Source organism: Phytophthora parasitica (assembly GCF_000247585.1).
Source record: "Phytophthora parasitica INRA-310 unplaced genomic scaffold supercont2.60, whole genome shotgun sequence".
NCBI lineage: Eukaryota > Oomycota > Peronosporomycetes > Peronosporales > Peronosporaceae > Phytophthora > Phytophthora nicotianae.
The window spans coordinates 202,347-227,615 of record NW_008649046.1 but is presented as its reverse complement, the minus strand read 5'-3'; the positions used below and the strand labels follow the sequence as shown (position 1 = coordinate 227,615).

Here is a 25,269-nt window from a genome sequence, read left to right as displayed (position 1 = left end):
AATTTTGAGTACGATCTGCCCCGCTGTTTGATTATGCAGATTGCTGTTTATGGAGGTCACAAGTTTATGGTGCCCAGCAGACGTTTATGGTAGCCGTGACTGGTTGGCCTCGTATGCTGCTGATTCTTCACCAATTGATGTCGGACCCATATCGATAGATCTCTCACTTTACAATTTTCCTAGTCGATTCATAGCAACTGCAAAAATGTCTGCTACTTACGTTCCAAGCGAGAATAAGCTAGCCAAACTGGTGCTGCACCCGAAGCTGGTGTCCCCTGTATCATCCAGCGGCGATCAGCTCACATCCGAGTCGGTCTCTCCAGCATCCAGCATCTCAGTGGAAGAGGTGCAACCACATTTGGGACTCAAGCTCGAAGCTCATCGCCGCTGGAATGCGTCTCTACCATTGGGATTCCTTTGGAGCGTCGAGCGCGTGGAGATCAACGTGACGCGGACCGATGCAGACAACGAGTTGGTGTTTGTGCTGGAGGTGTTTTTAAGTACACCCACGTCGCGTTTGCCCGTCAGCACACCAAGTTCGAGTGAAGAGCGCGCAGCAGCAGCTTGCCCAGCTTTCACGGTAGAGCACCGATTCAGCGACTTTGAGGAGCTACGGAAAAGTGTTTCTTCCTGTGTGAGCATGGAGCGACAGTGTTCCTGTATGTATTGCCTCAAATTCGTCGAGTACATTCGATTCTCGAGCTCCCAACCACGCGGGCTGGTCAAGCGGTTTGCTGGCGAGCAAAAACGCAAACAGGTGCTACAGACTTTCATCAACGACTTCGTTACGATGGGCCAACGACGAGTACGAAAGACTGGCAAACGAAAGTGTCAAGCACAGCAATTAGTGCCCAACCTCTTGAGCGCGTTCCTACTTCAGGGCAATGTGCATTAGGTGTCGTTGTCAATAATTAAGCGAAGAAAATATCATTCCTATAAGTTTCGTGGTACATCCAAAGCTTTCGGCGACATGTTCTTGTGTGCGTCGCATGGTTCTCGCAGAGACCTACACTTTCTAAGCGTGGTACTTACTCAAGCATTTAGCAATCACAAACATCTCAGGAGAGGTACGTCTAACAGCTTGTTAGGTTGCCAAGTACCGGGTACTTGGGTACTCAATACCCACAAAGAATATAATGCGTTCAGTAATTTCTACAGCGTGCGGCAGATCAATGATGGCTACGATTTGAAGAAACGTTGGTGATTGCTCCTGGAGACTCTGGTTGCCGAGGCGAGTCGCCATCATCAACCCTGCAAAGGCAAACGATCAGCTAAGGCCGAAAATCCATCCAGGCCTCAATGGACTCTTGTTTGGTTTGAATCACACCGTTTGATCTTGTTGGCAACACCTTGTTGCGATCTACAAGTGTAATTTGCTCGCGCCTGGATGGAGGATCGATTGCAGAGGCCAGCGCCATCGCCGCCGTGACAATTGCAGCAAGTCCCACAGACCAAGATCAAATCCGACGCTAGCGAAGAAGCAGCACTTTGTTTACACCGGGCTGAACAGTAGCACCGTACCCATATTCATCGCAACTTCAGCTTCTCTCGCAGTGCTCTTTCGAGTACTTGCGCCATTTCCTCCCTTCACTTTCAATTCTTCCACCTCGAAAGAGCACGATGACCGAAGCCACCGCCCCACTCGTTGAGCCTACCAGCGCATCGCCGACGAGCCGGGCACACCACAAGGCGCTGCTGAGTTCTGCGCGCGAGACGCCCAAGCTAAACCCGCTACCAGCGCTCACTTGTGCGAATCTCGCGCCGTTGACATCTACCATAACTCGCGACCGCTCGCCGCCCTCGTCCATAGAATTCCTCTCAAACCTGGACCAGATTCGCATCGTTGACACTCAGACAAGCACGCGCGACGGAGCCACACTGTACGTTGTGGAGAGCTACACACTTTCCTACTCCACATCCAACATCCATATCATGCGGAACTCCTCGACGCCGCCGACACAGCTCCGGCCGCCACTATCTTCCGTGTCTCAATTGACCCCAACAACCGCTTCGACGACGGAGCATGAGACCCCCGAGCGTTACCCAGAGCTGTGTGCTCGACGCCGGTTCTCGGACTTCGCTCGACTTCGACACGAGGCGATGGAAGCCTCGTGCATGAACGCGCATTTCTTGTGCCAATATTGCCGCCAGCTCCGGACGTACATCAGGTCCCACATCACACAACCGCTTTGGTTCGTGCGTGTCGTGACCACCAAGAAGCAACGTAAGAAGATCCTAGAGCGGTTTCTATCGGATCTCGTAGACTTCGCACAGTCGCGAGCTCAACGTCATCGACACTGCCGACTGCGCCAGACACTGCCAAAGCTCATTGAGGAGTTTCTAAGTGACTAACCATGTAAAATAACGACGTAGAGACAAGAAGATCACGCGATGAATATCTGCTAAGGCTTATTATCCATCTATACGAGATACACGTACATTGCGTGTCATTCCAGAAAGCGATGTTGCGAAGAGATGGCTACATATAAAAAAAATTGTGACAATGTTTGAAGTGTACCATGTGTTTTCAGCCATTATTGCCTGCCGTCTTTCGGTCAAGGCAATACGGATAAATTGGACACTTGCTGAGACCGATCTAAGCCAGCTGGATCGAATTTGTTGCCATCCATACAAGTTTCAGACTTGACCAGGACGTTCCAATGCGTGTCGCACTGACAGCAAGTGTCGATCCACGCTACAGTCAACTCTTCAAACTGCATTTGCTGCAGGACACTTTTAAATTCACAACGAAGTACAAGAACAACTGATGAGAACGCACACGCGTCGAGCAGACTAAAGAGAGACGACATGAGGGTCGAAGGCACATTTTTCCGAATGAAATCGATCGCCCAAATGACCCGCGCCGCGCTCAGGATCTGGCAATTCGTGATCAAGTACACCACCAAGCCTCTGCTCAGTCAAGGAGTGGAAGACGACATGGCAATGGCAAAGAATTCTCGACGGAAATCATTCGCCGGTGCGAGTCTTCCGACCAAGAAGAATGGGGCAGAAATGGAAGAACACATCGCATTCGACGACATGTGCAAGCTGGTCCAACCGGACAAAACAGCACTATACACTCCTCCTACATCTCAAAGAATTCAAGTGGTGGCACTCGCTAATTGGGAGTCCGCCCCCACGTTCGTTCTGGACGAACACCTACACCAGGGTATCCCGAAGGCGAGTACTGATCGACTACTTAACAAGTGTAACCCTTTCCTATCTGGGAAGCGCAGAGCTAACAGTGAGGACCTCACCTCCGAAGCGCCTACGGTCTCGACCGATTGCTCTACAATTCCGGAAAATGCCGTCGAGGAATTGGATATTGTCGAGGAAGAGGTCGACGACATTGAGGAGAAAGAGGCTGCTCCGATAAAGACGGACATTTGTGAAACGAAAGTTGAGCAAGTTCCTACAGAGAGTGAGGGTGCGGTCGACCAATCTGAGAGCAAGTTAGCTCAACAACAGACTGACAAGAAGAAGGCGTCGCGATGGGTCTGGGCTGGCCACGGCCGATGGGTCAAACACAATGCGGAACAGACTCCTACAGACACTTCAAGCGCGAAAGCTGAAAACTTATGGACGGTGCGATGGGTCCAGGTTGGATACGGCCGATACACCAAGTACTATGTCAACGGGGAAACAAGGGAGAAGATTGCTGCCTGAAATCAATAAACAGTTGTAATCTTCTGAATGTGGAGTTGACCTGAGACCATAGCGCTTGGAAGTTTCATCCAATTATTTCAATGGCTTAGTTCATTGTAACCCTAAAGTGAAATTATATGTACCCTAGACACCCAAAAGTAAAAATAAAAGGGGACCTTCCAGAACAAACTTAAAATTTGACCACAGGTTTGTAGTCCACACTAAAATAGTCGTAAAATAGGATGATCCTTAAATTTTGGATAAATTTATCTGAAATCTATTTCTTTTTCTTAGCAATCGATAGAGGTTGCGCTCTTACATGTATTGTTCTCGTATAAGTAGACACAAGTGTGTTCAAAACTGGCTAAATACCCACCAAAACAATCGGACTTAATTAAGTAGCTTCTTTTTAGTTTTTTTAGAAATAAGTCCAATTGTTTTCCTGGCTACTTAACCAGTTTTAACACACTTATGTCTACTTAAACGAGCTCACTTCGACCAAAGTTGAAGTGACAGTGTCGTTATCTTAATTCCTCAGGCTAGTGGATTTTTATGTACTGCGCAGTGCTTGGACAAGGTTGACACTGTGTTCCGCGTCTCCTGATGACAGACTATCAGTCATGGAGTTCCTCGCTCTGTGAAATGCTCCCGTGGCGCATGGAATCTCGAGCAGCGTTGGTTTCCATTCCCGCTTACAGACGTGTTTATTGCCACTGTGTGGCTTCTTTATCGGAGTTTGCATCGTCGTGTAATTAGCATGTGTGAAGATTCGCTCGACGTTGTATGACACAAAACAAAAGAAGTGTCTCGGCGAAAGGAACTATTTACTTCATGCACGTTGCTTCAGTTGCTTTTTCGGCTTATTGGCGGGCAGTTTATTCGAGAAAGGCAACATACTATTGGTGTTGTGTGCTATACCAGCACATACTAAATTGGTTTGTGCACGAAATGAATCGTGCACGGATCATCCCTAGCGAGGACGACTCCAGCCTGCTGGAATTCTGCTCCGCCCTGTCGGCGCCACAGGCCTTGAAGTTTTGAGTGTCAGGAGATTGCTGTCTATCACCAATATCAAATGGGCAAAACTTGTTGAAGCAAACTGGAAAGTGAATGTCGGCAATGATGCTGACGGTTGTTCAAGCGTGAAAAACTAGCTTAATTATAAAGCTGATTTGGTACGATCACGCAATATTTATGTAAAGGAACTCGCCCGGTAAATGTATGTTTCTAGCTGGATCAGCTAAGCAACAGCGTCGCGGCGCGTCACTGTGCCACTGTGAGCCGGGTTCACCATCCTGTCCCGGTGCTGCATCTAACTTCAAAACAACTGTTCTAGGTAAGCGCGAAATAAATTCTCAGATTAAAAGAAAAAAGAAGTTTGACAAGTACATGGTAACAAACACTTGGAACGGAAGGCTCTTGCATGGTTCATGTACTGGCCGTCCAAGCTAGGTAGACATAACTGACTGCGTTCAGTTATTTTATCTTTACCATAATGCAAAACTCCGCACATCGAGCATCTGCAGCCCAGATCGGAAGTATGCTCCCGGCTGTGCAGACTGGCTCGACTCTGGCAAAACACACGTTGAAGTCGCCACAGATGGTAGCTACTAAATTTAATAATACCGTTTCTTCTTCTCTCTATGGCAATGTTCACTGCGCTCGATATTGGGTCCGCTGCCTGTACATGTAGTATTAGAGGCTTCTGATAAGCCAGTGGTTGTATTATTATATGTTTTGAAAGTACTCCCATGGGAAACGAGGCTGTGTATCTTCATGCTCACAGAAAAGCACAATGCAATAGACTTGCGATTTGCGCTTGGGAATCTTCAAGCGACGTAGGTGCTTGGCGAGAATACCTGGTTGCTACTTTGTAATTGATGACGAGCTGCTCCGTGGCGGCTCGGTATGCGTCGACGTGGATCAAATGGCCACTTTTCAAGGATGAACCGGATCTTTGCGGGACGTATCATGTGTCCAAATATGGAAAGCATCCGTCCATCACAGAAACCGAACTGTATGCCGGGCGATTTTCCATCTTGTATCGACACTCGTCTCAAGTAGAAAAAAAGTATAGCTCTTCCTTCATCACTGCACGGGAACATATAATGCATGGATGCACGGGTTAAAACATGCACCAGAAAAATATTCTTTTCAGATTGATAAAACTGCTAATGCGTCTCCATCTTTTTTTTTTCTTTGTCAGGCTTATAAGGCGGGCGGGGCTATGATAGACACAACACGACTAGTACTGCACTTCAATATAAACATGTTACCAAGAGACGGAGACAAGATGGGGCTGAGGACGGCGTCCGTATGTAACTACATCTGCTGAGGTTGCTGAGTGTGGGCATGAGGTTAATGATGTGAAATTAATGCCATCAGGAGATCGTCTCTGCTTGAGGAGTTTTTGCAACAACCGGCGGCATGGCAGCAACATCGAAGCACTCACTTTTCAATTCACCTCCTTCTGCTCAAGTCCACCTCGGTCAACTCGCTTGAATCGTCGCAAAAAATGGCAGGAGGCAAGTTCATGACGCTCGAGGACTTCAAGATCGCCTTCAACGTCTTCTGCTGCGTCTACGGCGTTGGAACACTTGGTATGCCCGGCAACTTCTCCAGAGCTGGACCCTTGCTCGCCATCATCGCCATGGCCTTTATGGCGTTCGCTAACATCTATGCGTCCGTGGCAATCTGCCGTGTCATGCTGCTCGCGCCCAAGTCCGTGCGCACGTACGGTGACCTGGGTGCCTGGGCGGCCGGCAAGTGGGGTCACTGGCTCGCCGTCATCTCGCAAATGGCTTCGTGCTTGCTCGTGCCCTGCGTGTTCCTCGTTCTGGGCGGCTCGCTGCTTAACGGTCTCTTCCCGGGTGCCTTCAGTGACACCGTGTGGATCATCCTCATGGCACTCATGTGTATGCCGGTCTGCCTCATCCCGACTCTGAAGGAAGGAGCGGGTGCCGCGTTCGCCGGCTGCCTCGGTACTATCATCGCCGACGTTATCGGCGTGGCAGTCGTCATGCACGGCATGCGCGGACATCCGTCCGTGCCAGCACCCGAGCTCAAGTTCTCGCAGGTGGCCGGTGTGTTCGGAAATCTGTCGCTCGCGTACGGCGCCGGTGTTGTCATCCCGGCCCTGCAACGTCAGCACAGCGAGCCGAAGCGCATGCCCCGTGTCGTCTTCTTTACGATCACACTCATCTCGATTCTCTTCCTCGTGCTGGCCAGCACGGCCTACTCATCCGTCGGCTGCCAGATCACCGGCAACCTGCTCTTCTCCATCTACCCGGACGCGGATACGGGCCTCACCACGCTCGGTTTCAAGTCCAGTTGGGGTGCCGTCGTGCTCGCCTACCTCTTCATGCAGCTGCACGTGACGATCGCCTTCTCGGTACTGCTCAACCCGCCGTTCTACCTGGCCGAGCGTATTCTACTCGGAATGCACAAGAAGAAAGAGGGTGACATTGAAAACGCCATCACCTACGCCGACGCCTCCACGCCCGCCAAGGACTCGATCGCCAACCCGTCCGTGAACGTGTCGGAGCGCCGTTCCAAGATGTCGTACGTGTCGGTGGCTGATGCCGAGAACCCGCACTACGGCGATGAGGACGCCGAGACTGCCGAGTACCGCGGTGCCAACGCCATTAAGTACGTGCTGCTTCGTGTGGCTATCATCGCCGTGCTGGTGATCCTGTCCATTGTTCTGAAGGATCACTTCTCGGACCTGTCGGATTTTGTGGGCGCCTCGTGCCTCTCGCTTAACAGTATCATCCTGCCCATTGTCTTCCTGCTCAAGAAGTGCTGGGCATCGATCCCAATGTACGAGAAGATCCCGGCAATTGCTGTCGTCGTTGTGTGCAGCATCCTGGGCTGCTACGTGACGTACACGTCGGGTAAGACGCTGTTCTCACCCACGGAGTCAGACGCGGAGTTCCCGTACTGTGACTCGGAATTTGAGAACAAGGTCTACTACAACTATACCGCCGTGCATGGAGCGTAAGTGTATCCGCCAGTGTGAACGATAGATTTCTCTGTAGCTTCACTATTCGTTACATGCAATAAAGTGTTTTGGTTTCAACTTCGTTTGACTAGTGGCGTCCATGAGCAATTGAGGCTATCGAGAGTATATTCGTGGAAACCAAGAGATGCAGCGACGTGGTCTCGAATTAAACACAACGCCATGTCTTCGACTGGATATCCATGGAGCCGAATAATGCTCGGCAACGTGACCTGAAGTCACTCACCTCCGGAGGTCGACTGTGCAACGGGCAAGAGAAAACTGAGCCGGTGCTGCTCAACTAAAATGTCGGTAGATGAGCCAGGGCCAAACACGGGATTGGCCATTGTCTGGCATGACGCGCAGCGAGTTGCCGTCGCGCATCTTCATATCGGAGCCCGGCTCTCGTTGCTGGGGTGCCATCGCTGCTGCAAAGATCTCCTCGGCCGACATAGTGCCTGCATGTCAAAAGATGTGTCGCTCCGACTCTCTTTGACACATCCGCATCAGCTATTTGGCTAGTTGCGCTGCCAACGTCCGCGGCGCGAATTCCACGCCCGGTCTCACTTCTGGTTTCTCCATCAACTACCAAGTCTCCACTTCAAAACCTCTCGACAACCATGACGAATTGTAGCCAGAAGTTCCTCACGCTGGAGGACCTCAAGATGGCGTTCAACGTCTTCTGCTGTGTCTACGGTGTTGGAACGCTTGGTATGCCCGGCAATTTCTCGCGTGCCGGCCCCGTGCTCGCCGTCATCGCCATGCTCTTCATGGCGTTCGCTAACGTCTATGCGTCCGTGGCAATCTGCCGTGTCATGCTGTTAGCTCCCAAGTCCGTCAAGACGTACGGCGACCTCGGTCAATGGGCCGCCGGTAAGTGGGGTCACTGGTTCGCAGTGGTGGCTCAGATGGCGTCGTGTCTTCTCGTGCCCTGCGTGTTCCTCGTTCTGGGCGGTTCGCTACTCGACGGCCTGTTCCCAAACGCCTTCAGTGATTCCGTCTGGATCATCTTCATGGCCTTAATGTGCCTACCCGTGTGTCTTATCCCCACTTTGAAGGAAGGAGCTGGGGCCGCGTTCGCCGGTTGTGCCGGCACGGTCATCGCTGATATCATTGGCGTATCGGTCGTGCTGTACGGTATGCGCGGCCACCCGTCCGTGCCGTCGCCTGACCTCAAGTTCTCTCAGGTTGCCGGTGTATTCGGAAACCTGTCGCTCGCGTACGGTGCCGGTGTTGTTATCCCGGCCCTGCAACGTCAACACAGCGACCCCAAGCGCATGCCGCGCGTGGTGTTCTTCACTATTACACTGATCTCGTGCCTGTTCTTGATCCTGGCCAGCACGGCGTACTCTGCTGTGGGGTGTCAGATCTCAGGCAACCTGCTCTTCACGATCTATCCGGACGCCGATACGGGCATGACCTCGCTCGGTTTCAAATCGGATTGGGGCGCCGTTGTTCTGGCCTACCTGTTCATGCAACTTCATATTACTATTGCCTTCTCAGTTCTGTTGAACCCCGTGTTCTACCTGTCCGAGCGTATAGCGCTTGGCATGCACAAGAAGAAACAGAGCGACATTGAGAGCGGTCTCACATATGCCGAGATGGGAACCCCCGCTAAGGAATCTGTAGCGAATCCGTCGGTGAACGCCGTGTCGGAGCGCCGTTCGGGTACGTCGTATATCTCAGTGGCTGACGCTGAAAACCCGCACTACGGTGACGCGGAGGCTGAAGCTGCCGAGTATCGTGGGGCTAACGTTATCAAGTACGTCGTGATGCGTATGGCAATCATCGTCGTGCTGGTTATCCTGTCCATTGTGCTGAGGGACCATTTCTCGGACCTGTCGGACTTCGTGGGTGCTTCCTGCATCTCACTTAACAGTATCATCCTGCCGGTCGTGTTCCTGCTGAAGAAATGCTGGAATACCATTCCAATGTACGAGAAGATCCCGGCGTTGTTGGTGGTGGTGGTGTGCACCTTCTTGGGCGGCTACGTGACATATACGTCGGGCAAGACGCTGTTCACCCCGACGGACTCGGATGTGTCCTTCCCGTACTGCGACTCGGAGTATGAGAACACAGTGTACTACAACTACACCGCCGTCCATGGATAAGTAAGTTTGTAGTTATAAGGCGATCTGCTCGACTCGGCTGAGAATGCTTTCTCTTGCTTTCATTTTGCTTTGTAATAATTTTTTCATGAATTGGTTGTACTATCGGGTAGAGTGTCACCAAACGCAGCCTTCGGGACGCAGATCAGGGTCCATTAGAAAGGTATTGAGTATTTGTGAGACTTCGATGAACCTCTGGCATTGACCACCTCCTCGTCGATAAGATAAGTCCTTCGCTGCACGCAGTATTTGGTTCACAAAGCGTTCGAGTTTCCTCTTTCTCATGTGTATCAACAGCCGGCGCCAACCAGTATACACCGCCCAGCGCCCACGGTTCGGAAACCTGGACGGGAAACCCTCGACCGATGTGATCCAAGTCACGCGACTGCAGTACGCGCACCATTGCATGTGCTCGCGGTCGTGTACGATAGCAGTAATTCGCTTTCGAAGCTCTCGAAACGCCGAGTATCGATGCTCCACCTGGTATTCTGGTTCCGTCTCCTCCTTCTCCTGTTGTAGCCGTGATCTCCGCTCACTCGTCGTCTTTCCTGGTGTAGTGGGCAGTCCTCGTTGCACGTATTGCAGATAGACATCCAGGACGTACATAGTGGCGCCGTCTTCATCTTCGCGATCGTACGTGGCGCAGACTTTGACGCGCTGGACCTGGTTCAGGGTGAACGCGTGCTTGGAATTGTTCGAGAGCTTGGACAAACGACGGCCCAGGTTGGCGTCCACGTCGACTTGATCGTCCGGATCAAAGGTGGACTTCATCATATACCATTCCTGCGTAGTGCTGGATGAGGAATGAGCTTCGCAGACGAAAATAATGGCAGGTGAGACTGCTGGTCCTCTCCGAACTGTGTGTGGGTAGCAAAGCCGTCAGCAGCACCAAGTATTTTTCACATCTGCTACGTATCGCACAGATGTCCGCGTGGGTTGCGACAGTGAGATTACTACTGGTAACCCATCGATGGTCATCAACTTCAGTTTGTGAATTGTTAATCGCTCTTCAACTTCAGTCTGCACGTGGGCCATCAACTTCCTCAAGTTGATACAGCCAGTACTGTACTCAGACGGCCGTGCTCTCTTGCGGTGAGGCCTCGATCATCCCATCAGTGTTCGAGGTTCCAGAGTCTGGAATCTCGAAAATGATCGTCTTTCCATTTCGCGAACGCATGAGGTCGCCTAGCCGTCAGCACGGCAATTGTCACCACCGAAAGTTTGGAGTAAAAGCCCAGTGCATTGCGAGGCGCTTTCCGCCTAGAGCAGCGTTCATAAGAGCTAGTTTGTCTTCTACGCATATCCATGTGAAGTGCATTTCGTTTGAGCTCCATGCATTTTACTCAGTACATGTATGAAACCCTCCTAGCAAACATTGGACTTATCAGCAGCTGGTAGGCTATCGTCGCCTACGATCGTCTTGACACTCGATCTTGTGGCCAAGCTGCCATTGGCGATTGTCCGTTTTGACATCGCACCATCTCACGGACCGGCACTTTAGACCTGATCCGGAGGTTGAAAGCGTCTGAGCAGGGACTCACTTGAGAACTGACACGATGGCGGGCGGATCGCTGTTTCAAGTCGGCCATGATGTCGAGTTTTGGCGGGTATTAATACATCTGAGTATCTTAGCCTTCTGTCTCGTCCTCTTCGAGGCTGCTCTCCACCACGTGGAGCACAAACTCTCTCGATATGACAAGTACCAGCACATGCTTCGCAAGGCGTATCGAGAACTCATGATCCTCGGTTTATTGAGTCTCGGACTCAAACTACTCAAGGAGGTACCGGGTATTCACGCTGACAGTAAGACCATGCTGGCGTTCCAAGTAGCTGACCTTGCTATCTTCATCCTGGCTCTCGCGCTGATTCTCCAAGCCATTATCGTCTTCTCGCAGCTACGCAAACACAACAAGGTGGCCGATCATACAGAACTGATCACGGCACAAGACTTGGTCGACGCTATAAACCCTCCCGCGGGTGTTTCACCTACACCACAGGCTCGAACGAGTACCTCAAAATGGTTTTGGTCAAAGAAAACGATCGGTGGATTCGAGAAAGAGGTTGTGGAGCGTCGACTTTTGCGTCACCTATTTCTCCGTCGTTTTGGATTACCACAGCTCTTCCCGTTCTCCAAGTACTTGCGTCGAGCTCAAGCTAACCAGATCTCACACATGATCGAAGTGGAGCCGTCGATGTGGGTTCTTTTGCTTGTTGTCGCATGGTTGATCTGTGGGTTTGTAAGTATCCTTGAACATCTAAACGTAGAGTTACCAGAAAGTGAGGAGCTAGTGGAAGTAATTGTTGCGTTCGCATGGAGTCTCGTGGCACTTCACATTGGAGTGCTGCTATACTTTCGCTCGTGCTTGCACCGAGTATTAACGATAGCAGGTTACAGCGACGACGAAGCTGTTTTAACTGCAAATCTCCGATCTATTGCTCAAGAGGAAGCGATTGCATGGCGAAACGAAGCAGCAGATAATGCCTTGGATACGATGAACCGAGTACAGGAGGAACTGGAGGAAATCGAGGAGCGTCGGCACGCTGAACGTCACGTGATACTTCGGAAAGATGTCGGGCTTCAACTGGCTGTAACATGCTGCCGTAACATTCAGAAGAGCGGAGACATTAAGCCACGCGAGGCGAGTGGCGTACAGCCAGAATCTCCAGATATTCACATCCCGTTCTTCTCACGTAAAACGTGGCATGTTGTCGTTATGTTTCTCCTGATCCTCAACGGGTTCTTCATCGCACTGCTCGTACAGTGCGCAGTGTACGACCTAAACGTCATCTACGGTGAATTCGGATTGCTCCCCGCTATCATGGTACCCCTCCCGTTGGTACTAAACACTCTGGTGTTTCAGCAGTGCATCTTTCGCTACTTCGTCATTGTCTGTAGTGTTCTCCGTGTTAAAGCCAACACTCTAGGCGAAGTCGTGAATCATTTCAGCGAGATCGTGGAACTGCGATCTGAATTTGCAGCCTCTCTGCTTGAGTGTTTAAAGGAAGATGGCTCGACGATCCTTGATTTACGCGCGGAATTACACGCCCACGACTTGCAACAAACGGGTATGATCGACATCGACAAACTGCGTACAATTCTAGCTTCGTTTGGGTTTCGGTTGACGAGGTTCCGCTTCAACAGCGTCGCCATGTTGCTGTTTGAACTGAGTGGAACTCGAGTTGCGTATGGACAGCTCCTTCGATTGTTACTGCTAGCCCAGCACGAACCTTCGAGTGAAAGTGGACCAATGAGTTTTCGACATCATCACCCGCTTTTGCAGCGTAGTACGATGTCTTTTGATGACGGTGCGCGGATGACGCGGTTGACTACACAAGCGTCACGTCAGGTACCTCTGCTCTCACAACCGAGCATCGGATCCGAACCAAGACTGAGCGATTTCACGCACGTCAACACGCCTGGGTTGCCGCCAATGCGACGAGTTTCAAGTGAGATGACGTCCGATATCCACCCGAATATCAATGTCATTCGCAGACGACAGCCTACGCTCGAGCACAGCTACACGCACCAGTTTGCTGGTTCCACCTCTCGAACATTGCACGACATGTTTAATATCAGCAGCGCATCCGAGTCGCACATGACATCCGTGCATCCCGACACGGTGTACACCGTGCTTTAAACTGATGCATGTATTAATAACTAAAATAGTGAGAACCACTTTTTTTTTCGTTGTCCTCAGTGTTGATTGGAAGATGGCTACATTTTACTTGAAGCAGTCCGTAAGTAGTTTTTAAGATACCAACGCGCCACAGTAATCACAATTACGAACGCGGGGTTACTGCTGTGCTGGTCATCTCCGTTTGAATCTCTTGAGTTGATATTTCAGACAAGCCGGTAAATTACAAAGCGTAAGATTTTAGAATGTCGTCTTTTCCATTAACGAATGCATGAAGTCGTGATGCCGTCACTACACTGAACTAAATCTAAAAACTTCCGAATATCTCCCCAACGCTGGCATTTTACATGTGCTGGATATCCGCAACGGATGCCTCTTGCGTCTGAGAGTTCCTTTGCTTTCGTTCTTAACCAATGTATAGTCAATGCCTCCACCCGGAAAGAAAATAATCCACAGTTGGAAGTTACCAAAAAAAGCATTTGCAAAAGTACATGTAGTTGTGCCTCTTACCAGCCTGAGGTGGGGAGGTATATTCAGCTGCCAGCACCACACGGGGTGGCGAAAGGCTGTCGTCATTCCGCCTCGGAAGGAGCCCGTCTTCACCCTCAGAATTGTGGCTTCAGCTGGATCTGCCACGGACAAGCATACGTTTTGACACTTTGCACCATCCCGTCAGATGTAAATAATCTCGACGCGAAAGCACGAGCCGGGAGGTGCTCACTTTACAACCTGCGCCATGGGTGGCGGATCGCTGTTTCAAGTCGGCGAAGCTGTCGAGTTTTGGCGGGTATTAATACATCTGAGTATCTTAGCCTTCTGTCTCGTCCTCTTCGAGGCTGCTCTCCACCACGTGGAGCACAAACTCTCTCGATATGACAAGTACCAGCACATGCTTCGCAAGGCGTATCGAGAACTCATGATCCTCGGTTTATTGAGTCTCGGACTCAAACTACTCAAGGAGGTACCGGGTATTCACGCTGACAGTAAGACCATGCTGGCGTTCCAGGTAGCTGACCTTACCATCTTCATCCTGGCTCTCGCGTTGATTCTCCAAGCCATTATCGTCTTCTCGCAGCTACGCAAGCACAATAAGGTGGCCGATCGAACCGAGTTAATCACTGCACAAGACCTGGTTGATGCTATCAGTCCCCCAGCCGGTACCCCTCCTACCGCAGCACAAACCCAAGTTAACGCGTCGAAATGGTTCTCGAAAAGCACAACTGGATTCGAGAAGGAGATCGTGGAGCGTCGACTTTTGCGTCACCTATTTCTCCGTCGTTTTGGGTTACCACAACTCTTCCCGTTCTCCAAGTACTTGCGTCGGGCTCAAGCTAACCAGATCTCACACATGATCGAAGTGGAGCCGTCGATGTGGGTGCTTTTACTTGCTGTGGCGTGGGGGATCTGTGGCGCTCTTGGCAGTCTAGAAGAACTGGACTTCGAGCTTCCAGAAGGCCACGAACTCGTCGAAGTCTTCGTGGTATTCGCCTGGGGATTGGTGGTCGTTCATATCGCTGTATTACTCTACTTCCGCTCCTGTGTAAATCAACTTCTGAAAGCGGCAGGCTACAGTGACAACCAACCTACACTAGTAGATAACCTCCGTGCTATCGCTGAAGAGGAGACTGCAGCGTGGAGAAACGAAGCAGCAGACAACGCTTTAGACACGATGAACAGAGTGCAAGAAGAGCTGGAGGAGATCGAAGACCGTCGAAACGCCGACAGACACGTGCTTCTCCGGAAAGACGTTGGACTGCAACTAATGGCAACCTGTTGTCGCAATATCAACCAACTGGCTGATCCAAAGCTACGCACCGGTCGAGCGCCAAGTGGCGTGCAGGCTGGAACGCCAGATATCCACGTCCTACTCAGACGGCCGTGCTCTCTTGCGGTGAGGCCTCGATCATCCCATCAGTGTTCGAGGTTCCAGAGTCTGGAATCTCGAAAATGATCGTCTTTCCATTTCGCGAACGCATGAGGTCGCCTAGCCGTCAGCACGGCAATTGTCACCACCGAAAGTTTGGAGTAAAAGCCCAGTGCATTGCGAGGCGCTTTCCGCCTAGAGCAGCGTTCATAAGAGCTAGTTTGTCTTCTACGCATATCCATGTGAAGTGCATTTCGTTTGAGCTCCATGCATTTTACTCAGTACATGTATGAAACCCTCCTAGCAAACATTGGACTTATCAGCAGCTGGTAGGCTATCGTCGCCTACGATCGTCTTCTTGTGGCCAAGCTGCCATTGGCGATTGTCCGTTTTGACATCGCACCATCTCACGGACCGGCACTTTAGACCTGATCCGGAGGTTGAAAGCGTCTGAGCAGGGACTCACTTGAGAACTGACACGATGGCGGGCGGATCGCTGTTTCAAGTCGGCCATGATGTCGAGTTTTGGCGGGTATTAATACATCTGAGTATCTTAGCCTTCTGTCTCGTCCTCTTCGAGGCTGCTCTCCACCACGTGGAGCACAAACTCTCTCGATATGACAAGTACCAGCACATGCTTCGCAAGGCGTATCGAGAACTCATGATCCTCGGTTTATTGAGTCTCGGACTCAAACTACTCAAGGAGGTACCGGGTATTCACGCTGACAGTAAGACCATGCTGGCGTTCCAGGTAGCTGACCTTACCATCTTCATCCTGGCTCTCGCGTTGATTCTCCAAGCCATTATCGTCTTCTCGCAGCTACGCAAGCACAATAAGGTGGCCGATCGAACCGAGTTAATCACTGCACAAGACCTGGTTGATGCTATCAGTCCCCCAGCCGGTACCCCTCCTACCGCAGCACAAACCCAAGTTAACGCGTCGAAATGGTTCTCGAAAAGCACAACTGGATTCGAGAAGGAGATCGTGGAGCGTCGACTTTTGCGTCACCTATTTCTCCGTCGTTTTGGGTTACCACAGCTCTTCCCGTTCTCCAAGTACTTGCGTCGGGCTCAAGCTAACCAGATCTCACACATGATCGAAGTGGAGCCGTCGATGTGGGTGCTTTTACTTGCTGTGGCGTGGGGGATCTGTGGCGCTCTTGGCAGTCTAGAAGAACTGGACTTCGAGCTTCCAGAAGGCCACGAACTCGTCGAAGTCTTCGTGGTATTCGCCTGGGGATTGGTGGTCGTTCATATCGCTGTATTACTCTACTTCCGCTCCTGTGTAAATCAACTTCTGAAAGCGGCAGGCTACAGTGACAACCAACCTACACTAGTAGATAACCTCCGTGCTATCGCTGAAGAGGAGACTGCAGCGTGGAGAAACGAAGCAGCAGACAACGCTTTAGACACGATGAACAGAGTGCAAGAAGAGCTGGAGGAGATCGAAGACCGTCGAAACGCCGACAGACACGTGCTTCTCCGGAAAGACGTTGGACTGCAACTAATGGCAACCTGTTGTCGCAATATCAACCAACTGGCTGATCCAAAGCTACGCACCGGTCGAGCGCCAAGTGGCGTGCAGGCTGGAACGCCAGATATCCACGTCCGGTTCTTCTCACGCAAGGCTTGGCATGTGGGGGTCATGTTTTTACTGATCCTCAACGGCTTTTTCATCGCTCTAATGATTCAATGTGCCGTCTACGACTTGGACGATATCTACGAAGAATTCGGGCTGGCTCCGGCGATTATGGTCCCGCTTCCCCTTATTTTAAACACTTTTGTGTTCCAGCAGCGGATGTTCCGTTATTTCGTGATGGTTTGCAGTATTCTTCGCGTGGATGCCAATACATTGGGTGAAGTGGTGAACCATTTCAGTGAAATTGTGGAATTACGATCGGAATTCGCGAGCTCGTTGCTGGACTGTCTGAAGGAAGGAGACTATACGCTTGTTGATCTGCGTCGAGAGCTCCACGCGTACGACCCTCGTCAAAGTGGTATGATCGACGTTGATAAACTTCGAGGGGTTCTGTCAGCGTTCGGCTTTCGGTTGACGCGATTCCGCTTCAACAGCGTCGCTATGATGCTGTTTGAGCTCAACGGAACCAAGGTAGAGTATGGACAACTGCTTCGACTATTGACACTGGCTCAACAGGAGACTCCGAGTGAGAATTTGGCCGGAAGCCAACGGCGCCAACATCCGCTATTGCAGCGCAGTCAGACGTCGTTCGAAGACGCAGGACACTCCAGCTTGCGTGTGAACCACTCGAACGCGCTCGGTACGGGCCGACAGGTGCCTTTGCTGCCCCAACCAAGTTTTGGATCGGAGCCTCGACCGAGTGACTTCGTGAACGTGAGTGGTTCTGGTCTGCGGCGACTGTCGGTAACAAGAGCGTCGGATACTCAGAAAGCGGACAATAACCGGACACGTGCACCGATGCTCGATCGTAGCTACACCCATCAGTTCGCTGGCTCCAGCTCTCGAGCGCTACATGATATGTACAACATTCGCAGAGAATCGGGCTCCCACATGGACAATGTGCCCTCCGACACGGTGTACACGGTCTTGTAGACTTGGCTAGAACCTTAAACGATGATTATAAAGCCAACTTTTTGTTCAGAATGGTCAGCTAACATCGAATAATGTTGGCTCTACTCATGCACAAACCGGTGCGAAGTGCTTGTTATACCCAAGAATCTTTCGTTTTTGTAATAGTAAGCTTGCATGGCTATAGACCGAAAAATCCCATTCCGGTGTGTTTTCTTGGAGTTTTTGTTCTTCATCAATGCAAGTTAAGTCGATTCAGCAGTCGTCTGGCCTTAGTTTTGCACGTAGAATGGAGTTCCTGGTGGTAACTTGCTTTTTAGCTTCCCTGTTGAGCTGATACCGAAATCTGAACAGTTGTGATCCAGTACTTTCGGCGAGGTAAGCGCAAGTTGAATACGAATCTTGTTTACGACCTGCTCGAAAAATGCCCCCGGTTCGTGTCGCTCGAGACGCCTCAAACGAGTCAAATTGAGACAGGATCGCTTGATATCCCATTTCCAAGAACGGCTTGCGCGTTTCCAGTTCAACAGCACTGTTATGATTTCCCAGCTCGACGCGACAAAAGTGGAGTACGTGCGTCTAATCAAGCTCTCGGACTGAACTCGAGCTATGCCCACACACTACTTGGACGAGTTCAGTCTCATTCAAACTGAACGGTACTGTATCCTCCGACACTTTGCTTCAACTCGACAGCTCCCTCCAGCGCTGAATCTGATCTGGCATCGAGTGATTTCGTCTAGACGAAGGCCTGCACTCCAACGATGCGCCGAGTCTTGACATCTGATCAACTCACTCGACAGAGTGGAAATCAGGGAGTGTCGGTACCTACCTATTCGCTGGATAACCTTTCGACACCTTCACGGCATTTACAACACTCGACCACTGTCTCAGGAGGATCGTCATAGCAGTGGTGTGGTGTATGTCTTTGTATACAAAACGCTACGTCAACGACTCTATGCTTGTGTATTGTCAAGCGATCGACAACGTTAGCGATTCTAGCGTATGAGAGGCTTTCTTTCAGTTGAGTTCGCGTCGTAACCGATTAGTTGATGGTTACAGTTCCTGCTCCATCAAACTTACTTTGGAGGAGGTAGGATTCTGGACTTCGTTATGTTGTGTAGAAGGAGGTAACTGCACTGAAACGGGTTCTCATGAACGCCCGCTTGACGTTAGATCGCAGAAACCAGCTTCATGTTGAGGGGTAATGCAACACCAGGAGGGCTCATTTCTTAACCGGTTCAATGGCGGGAGAGTCTCTCTTCCAAGTGGGTGAGAATGTGGAGTTCTGGCGGGTGTTGGCTCACTTAAGTATCTTAGCGGTGGTTCTTCTAGTCTTCGAATATGTTCTGCACTATGTAGAACATCACTTAGCGCGTTACGACAAGTACTACCACATGCTTCAGAAGGTGTACAGGGAATTGATGATCCTCGGGTTGATCAGTCTCGTGTTGAAGATTGTCAAGGAAGTTGCACCGATCGACAGCTACAGCAAACCGATGATCGCTTTTCACGTCGCGGATCTCATCATCTTCGGCTTCGCTATCGCTCTTGTGCTCCAGTCGATCTGTATTTTCCTCCAAGTTCGAAGATACAGCAAACGCGCCTACCAAGCCGAGTTGATCACCACAAGAGATTTGCTATTAGATCTCAACAAACGCGAAAACAACATTACGATCTCCTGTTCGCCAAAGGTATTCTTCTCGGTCTATGGAGAGAAACCAGTCAGCCGCAAGCTGGCAAACAAGGAAATCGTGAGATATCGGGTACTTCGCCACTTTTTCCTCCGTCGATTCGGTCTACCGCAACTTTTCCCGTTTTCCAGATACATACGACGCGCGCAGGCCAACCAAATCTCGCACATGATCGAAGTGAAGCCGACGATATGGTTTTTGGTACTCGCTGTGGCTTGGGGGATCTATGGAGTATCAACTCTTTTTGAGGAGGTTTCACTAGTTAAACTTCTTGTGATTTTCTCGTGGGCTTTGGTGCTGCTTCATTGTCTGGTGCTGATTTATCTTCGCTCGTGTGTGCATCAGCTCCTGAAAATTACCGGTTTCAGTGAAGACAGACACATTCTGTATGTGAATCTCGCTCTTGTTGCCGAAGAAGAAATGGCAGCTTGGGAGAGCGAGACGGCTGAAAGTGCATTGGACACGATGAACCGAGTTCATGAACTGCAGGAAGAGATCGAACACGAACGGAAATCACAGGGACAGTTTTCATGTGGGGCCAGCAATTCGGAGGGAAATATGAAATCCTCACATCGGGAAATCCCGAAACTAAAAATTCGCTTTTTCTCGGCGAAATTTTGGCACATTGTTGTCATGCTGCTTTTGACACTGAATGGATTCTTCACTGCGTTATTCGTGCAATGCGCACTGTACAATCTGGACGAAATCTACAACCAGCTCGGACTGATTGCTGCTATCATGGTCCCGCTTCCAATGCTGTTGAACACGCTGGTGCTGCAGCAATTCATTTTCAGAGATTTTACGTTGGTTTGCAGCTTCCTTCACCTTGATGCACATACTTTGGGAGACGTCACAAACCACTTTATCGAGACTGTGGAACTCCAATCTCAATTTGCAGTTTCAGTACTGCAGTGCTTAAAGGACGGGGGTCTCACGATTGCGTATCTGGAGTCGGTCGTTCGGTCTCATGATCTCGATAACTTGGGATTAATTGAGATCGACAGTCTTCGTGCCATCTTGGCCTCGGTCGGGTTCAGCTTGACGCGGTTTCGTTTCAGTAGTGTTGTCAACTTGTTGTTTGATCTCAAGGGGACGAGCGTCGAGTACATTCAGCTTTTTCAACTTTTGGTACTGGTCCAACAAGATCACGAGGGAAACGATCAACGCTCTGGGTTTCAGGATTTTCGGCGAAGATCCGAGTCATTTGATGACAAAGGGGCAAACAACTCCATTTCCGCTGTTGACTTGAGTTTAAGTACGATTCAGCGTTTTGGTTTGTTGGCTCAATCGAATGTTGCGTCGGACCTCGCGAGCAGCGACTTTGCTTTTTTGAGAACCGTCTCACCGACGTTGCGTCGGATTTCGACCTCGGGCCAATTGCCAGTTTCGAAGGATGAAAATCACATTCGTAGATCTATGTTGCAGCGAAGTTATACAAATCAAATTACTGGCTCAAGCTCGCGAGCGCTGCATTTCATGTACAACATCCGCCAATTAGGACAGTTTCAAGAGGAGTCAATCGTGAAAGGCGCGTCGATGGTGTAAGTAGGATTCAATTTTTCACTGGTAACAAGCTATGATATTTTTTTTTTTTGCTGAGTCATTTCGCATAGTTGTGGTCTCATTTTGAGCTCTACACCCGCCAAGATCTCAGAACTCGGTGATGACGGATTGGCAACAATCACGTCACGTTGAGTGAAAAATCTATGTGGGTCGCAGCGTATTAGCCGCAATAATAAGTGTACTGGTGTCGCTTTTAAAAATGTTTTCGGTAACAAATAGTTTGAAGTAAACTCGTACTAAACGTTTAAAAACATCAACCGGACAACTCGCTTACAATTCCCTCGTTGGGCTGCTTGAGGCTACCGAAGTCTGACCAAATACACCGAAGAAGTCGTAAACCACCATGGCCACTGCGTTTTGAGCTGTGCACACTTCATCATCCTTATCTTTCTTTTGTTGTCCAACCGGCGAAAGCTGTGGTACAAGTTGCACCCCGCTCTTATCCTTCGCAACTGCAGCCACCGTCATACTCCCCCTCGTCGCGAACGCCACCAATTGAGCCAGATGCATAGCCAGCGAAGGTTTGCGAAGAACAGTCTCGCCCATATTGATGACAGTCACCAATGGATCTCTCGCCCAATGGTTACCCAGGTACGTTCGGAGACTTGAGCAAAAATCGCAGTTGTTGTCGCAACCTTTTGCCGATTCATCGACGCAATATGTCAACACCTTGCTCAGCTGATTCACATCGTGGAACGTCATCGTGATCTCGTGTGCCACTGGCGCGTTGTTCGGGACAAAAATGCCGACCTGTTCGCGTGGCAATTCGGGCTTGAGTGACAACTCTAACGTGATGACGAGGTGGTTTTTCTTGTCCCGAACGGAATTCAACACGGAAATGTTGACAATTCGTTGCAATTGCAAACGACGTTGTGGCATTTCGTCGGGTGATACTGGGGATAGCAGCGAAGCGGCAAAAGGTGTCGATGCCAGTTTCCGAGGCAAAGCTTTGTCGGAATTTTGACCCAGTAACTTGTACATGAGACTTTGAACGGATGAGGACCTTGGACTGAAGGTGCGGGTCATAAGGTGAATTGTAGAATGAGTGACTTATCGAACTGCGAAGGTTAGCTCATGGTGAAAGGCAGTCACTTCCGGTGTCCTCTAAAAGCGTGATGTGATGAGCAAGTTATGGTCGGTTGGTGGTGGAATGGTACATGTGGTAACCGCATTCCAATGTGAATTGATATTGAGACTACAGTCACACACATTGCACAGACTGGCATTATTCGAAACACGCGATGTGATGAGTACGAATAGCAGCCCAATAAGTGGTGCACGCGTCAATTCTACATGCTTGTAAGGAGAAGTCCCCACTGTCTTACTACAGGTAGCAACAGGAAATCTGTGGTCGGGGGATTCTGCAACCGAATCATTCGCCCAAACAACAGTAATATAACACTACTACCGCTTCGTTCTCCAAATATTATTAATGCTCCAAGCTGATAAGTACTACCATCGCCAACATTATTGAAAGTGATAATACTGTCGGAGCTATTTTAATATCAATTTGAAAGCATCACTTTGCATTGGTGCAATCTTGGCTTTGACGGTCGAATATCCAGCACTGCTAAAGACGCTGTTGCTAAAAGGATACAGCTGTCGTGAGGCTTCATTCTGCCCGCAGGTTTCGTTGGCATAGCTCACCATTCCGCGGCCGGGAAACGTAAACCACATTGCCGCTTTCGCTGTCCGAAACAGTTTAACGATTGTTGGGTTGTCCAATTGACTTGATCAAAAGCGAGATTCGAACGGAAGCATCAATATCCACTGCGTATTACGCTTGACAAGAGACCGCATCGATTGTCATAAACTCGTCCAGGTGTTGACGGTGGGAAGAAGGACGTCATGTGACCTCACTTTCGCTTTTGCAACCTGGTGATTAAGATGGCGGGCGGATCTGTTTTCCACGTTGGCGAAGACGTCGCGTTGTACCAAGTCGTGGTGGTTTTGAACGCGTTGGCTATATGTTTACTGATATTCGAGGCTGCATTGCACCACTTAGAACACCATGTACTGGCCCACAACGACAAGTATCAGCACATGCTTAAAAAGGTGTATCGAGAGTTGATGATCCTGGGTTTGCTCAGCTTCATCATCAAGTTGCTAACCGAAGTGGGAGGTATCGACGGCTACAGCGGCACTATGCTGGCGTTCCAAGTGGCTGACCTGACCATCTTCATCCTGGCGGTCACACTCGTCCTTCAAGCCATCAACGTGTTGCTACTTCTGCGTGGCTACAACAAGAGATCGGATCGAGCTGAGCTCATCACAACCCAAGATTTGGTCGATGCCTTGAATTCGTCGGAAGCAGGTGGAAAAACTCCTAAAGACAATTTGTTAAAAGAGGACGTCGTGAAGCATCGACTACTGCGAAACTTGTTCCTACGTCGATTTGGTCTTCCGCAGCTCTTTACTTTTTCCAAGTATCTTCGACGTGCGCAGGCGAACAACATTGTGCACATGATTGAAGTCGAGCCGTCGATGTGGCTGCTACTATTGGGGATGGCATGGGCGTTTTCTGCCGTCGAACAAATTCTCGAAGACTTTGAGGTGGAAATGCGCTACGAACTCATTGAAACGCTCATGGCGTTTGCTTGGGTTTTGGTGCTTTTTCACATCCTAGTGATGCTCTACTTCGGCTTCTGCGTGCGTCGGTTGTTATCCATTGCTGGCCTCAGCAAAGACAAATCCGTTCTAGCTGTAAACCTCAGTAAAATTGCCAATGAAGAGGCTAATGCCTGGCAAAATGAAGCTGCAGAGAGTGCGCTAGACGCGATGATCCGAATACACGAACAACACGAAGAAGTGGAGCACGAACGGAAAGCACAGCGACGAGGCCTACTTAAGGACGACGTAGGATTTCAACTCGTTGCTACTTGCTTCCGGAATACTTCGCGTATTTTAAACAAGCAACGCTCAGTACCGAGACAAACGGGAGTGATGCCTGGGGCTCCGGACATTCACTTGCCCTTGTTTTCAAGAAAAGCATGGCATGTCGTGGTCATGTTCATGACGATCCTGAACGGGTTCTTCGTTGCCCTATTGGTAATGGGTGCAGTGTACTGCTTCGACGAGATCTACGACCAAGTTGGCATTTTCCCAGTCATTCTAATCCCGGTCCCGTTAGTCCTCAACGGACTGTTCTTTCTCAAGACCATATTCCGAGACTTCGTGCTGATCTGCAGCATCCTTTACATTGATGCTAGCACGCTTGGAGAAGTCGTGGGCCACTTCAGTGAGACAGTAGAATTAAGATCGGAGTTTGCGACTTCGCTGCTTCAGTGTCTAAAGGGGCGTGGCCACTCGATCGCAGACTTGGATAAAGCACTGCAATCGCACGATCTACAAAAGACCGGATTCATTGATGTTGACAAGCTACGCACGGTGTTGGCCTCATTCGGGTTCCACTTAGCTCGATTCCGACTTAACAGTGTCGTGAAGCTCCTGTTCGAGCTCCAAGGAACTAGCGTCGAGTATGCGCAATTGGTTCAGCTAGTGACTCTGATTCAACAGGAGTATTGCGTTGAAGATAGTTTCGGAGGTCAGCGTCCTAGTCTGCAGCCATTGGACGCTACGGATCGACGCCATCAGTTGCCACTTCTTGCCCAATCCAGCCTCCCACTGGAACTCGGACAAAGCGATTTTGTCTTTACAAGTGCTACGACCCCGCCCTTTGAACGACCACGAAATCAGTCTGGAGGACCGATTCGTTTAGATGAGAGTATCGGCCGGCAATCGCTCCTTCAGCGTAGCGCCTCAAGGCAATTTGCCCCATCAAGTTCACGAGTGCTCCATGGCGTGTACAACTTGCGATCCTCGCTTCCGCCGCTCGAATCAATGACAAACGGCGCTCACTCTGTTCAGTAGTAGCGCGGCATTGTCATAATAAGTTTTTTTGTTGGAAAAAATTCTCGTTCTAGAATATCTTAATAATTTTCAAAATAGCTTTATTGGCCTGACCGGTTTTTACAGTTAGAAAGAATTCAGTTGTGGGAATAATAATATAATAAAAAGTAAAAAGCTATATCGAATAGACGGGATAACCGGTTTTAAACAGTAGAATATGTATGTATGAAATAATTATCTAAGTATACTGGATATTTGCCATCTCTGTAGTAAATACACTTATTTCAATTGCAAGAGAGGTAATTTATCACCCTGGTTTACCGAAGCAAAACATCTAAATACACACTGGTACGCTCTCGGCGTTTTTTT

At 49.9% G+C, this 25,269-nt stretch overlaps 12 protein-coding genes across 13 annotated transcripts; 9 read left to right on the top strand and 3 right to left on the bottom strand.

Annotated features, from left to right (window-relative positions):
- The first annotated feature begins 164 nt into the window (after positions 1–164).
- On the top strand, positions 165–958 carry PPTG_16701 (hypothetical protein). The gene has a single exon (XM_008914463.1). The coding sequence runs from the start codon at positions 206–208 to the stop codon at positions 893–895; it is 690 nt and encodes a 229-aa protein (XP_008912711.1). The 5' UTR covers positions 165–205; the 3' UTR covers positions 896–958.
- Positions 959–1,436: 478 nt separating this feature from the next.
- PPTG_16700 (hypothetical protein) lies at positions 1,437–2,520 on the top strand. Its single transcript, XM_008914462.1, has one exon. It carries the CDS (start codon positions 1,621–1,623, stop codon positions 2,350–2,352), a length of 732 nt encoding a protein of 243 aa, XP_008912710.1. The 5' UTR covers positions 1,437–1,620; the 3' UTR covers positions 2,353–2,520.
- An 87-nt stretch (positions 2,521–2,607) lies between these two features.
- On the top strand, positions 2,608–3,770 carry PPTG_16699 (hypothetical protein). The gene has a single exon (XM_008914461.1). The coding sequence runs from the start codon at positions 2,809–2,811 to the stop codon at positions 3,664–3,666; it is 858 nt and encodes a 285-aa protein (XP_008912709.1). The 5' UTR covers positions 2,608–2,808; the 3' UTR covers positions 3,667–3,770.
- A 1,913-nt stretch (positions 3,771–5,683) lies between these two features.
- On the top strand, positions 5,684–7,727 carry PPTG_16698. Of its 2 annotated transcripts, XM_008914459.1 has the most exons (3): positions 5,684–5,769; positions 5,852–5,959; positions 6,031–7,727. In XM_008914459.1, the coding sequence occupies exon 3, from the start codon at positions 6,161–6,163 to the stop codon at positions 7,643–7,645; it is 1,485 nt and encodes a 494-aa protein (XP_008912707.1). In that variant the 5' UTR covers positions 5,684–5,769; positions 5,852–5,959; positions 6,031–6,160; the 3' UTR covers positions 7,646–7,727. The 2 variants fall into 2 exon arrangements, with proteins under 2 accessions (XP_008912707.1, XP_008912708.1); XM_008914460.1 differs by lacking the exon at positions 5,684–5,769 and having other exon boundaries at positions 5,807–5,959.
- Positions 7,728–8,097: 370 nt separating this feature from the next.
- On the top strand, positions 8,098–9,882 carry PPTG_16697 (hypothetical protein). Its single transcript, XM_008914458.1, has one exon. The coding sequence runs from the start codon at positions 8,263–8,265 to the stop codon at positions 9,751–9,753; it is 1,491 nt and encodes a 496-aa protein (XP_008912706.1). The 5' UTR covers positions 8,098–8,262; the 3' UTR covers positions 9,754–9,882.
- Positions 9,786–10,599, bottom strand: PPTG_16696 (hypothetical protein). Its single transcript, XM_008914457.1, has one exon. The coding sequence runs from the start codon at positions 10,522–10,524 to the stop codon at positions 9,868–9,870; it is 657 nt and encodes a 218-aa protein (XP_008912705.1). The 5' UTR covers positions 10,525–10,599; the 3' UTR covers positions 9,786–9,867.
- A 220-nt stretch (positions 10,600–10,819) lies between these two features.
- Positions 10,820–10,927, bottom strand: PPTG_23969 (hypothetical protein; the record flags this gene model as incomplete). The annotated part of the gene is made up of 1 exon (XM_008914456.1): positions 10,820–10,927. One exon carries the CDS (start codon positions 10,925–10,927, stop codon positions 10,820–10,822), a length of 108 nt encoding a protein of 35 aa, XP_008912704.1.
- A 379-nt stretch (positions 10,928–11,306) lies between these two features.
- Positions 11,307–13,428, top strand: PPTG_16695 (hypothetical protein; the record flags this gene model as incomplete). The annotated part of the gene is made up of 1 exon (XM_008914455.1): positions 11,307–13,428. One exon carries the CDS (start codon positions 11,307–11,309, stop codon positions 13,386–13,388), a length of 2,082 nt encoding a protein of 693 aa, XP_008912703.1. The 3' UTR covers positions 13,389–13,428.
- Positions 13,429–14,072: 644 nt separating this feature from the next.
- Positions 14,073–17,872, top strand: PPTG_23968 (hypothetical protein). Its single transcript, XM_008914454.1, has 2 exons — positions 14,073–14,346; positions 15,956–17,872. Exons 1-2 carry the CDS (start codon positions 14,122–14,124, stop codon positions 17,819–17,821), a joined length of 2,091 nt encoding a protein of 696 aa, XP_008912702.1. The 5' UTR covers positions 14,073–14,121; the 3' UTR covers positions 17,822–17,872.
- A 1,166-nt stretch (positions 17,873–19,038) lies between these two features.
- Positions 19,039–21,033, top strand: PPTG_16692 (hypothetical protein; the record flags this gene model as incomplete). The annotated part of the gene is made up of 1 exon (XM_008914453.1): positions 19,039–21,033. One exon carries the CDS (start codon positions 19,039–19,041, stop codon positions 21,031–21,033), a length of 1,995 nt encoding a protein of 664 aa, XP_008912701.1.
- Positions 21,034–21,270: 237 nt separating this feature from the next.
- PPTG_16691 (hypothetical protein) lies at positions 21,271–22,193 on the bottom strand. The gene has a single exon (XM_008914452.1). It carries the CDS (start codon positions 22,075–22,077, stop codon positions 21,322–21,324), a length of 756 nt encoding a protein of 251 aa, XP_008912700.1. The 5' UTR covers positions 22,078–22,193; the 3' UTR covers positions 21,271–21,321.
- Positions 22,194–22,916: 723 nt separating this feature from the next.
- PPTG_16690 (hypothetical protein) lies at positions 22,917–25,075 on the top strand. Its single transcript, XM_008914451.1, has one exon. The coding sequence runs from the start codon at positions 22,939–22,941 to the stop codon at positions 24,919–24,921; it is 1,983 nt and encodes a 660-aa protein (XP_008912699.1). The 5' UTR covers positions 22,917–22,938; the 3' UTR covers positions 24,922–25,075.
- Positions 25,076–25,269: the final 194 nt, after the last annotated feature.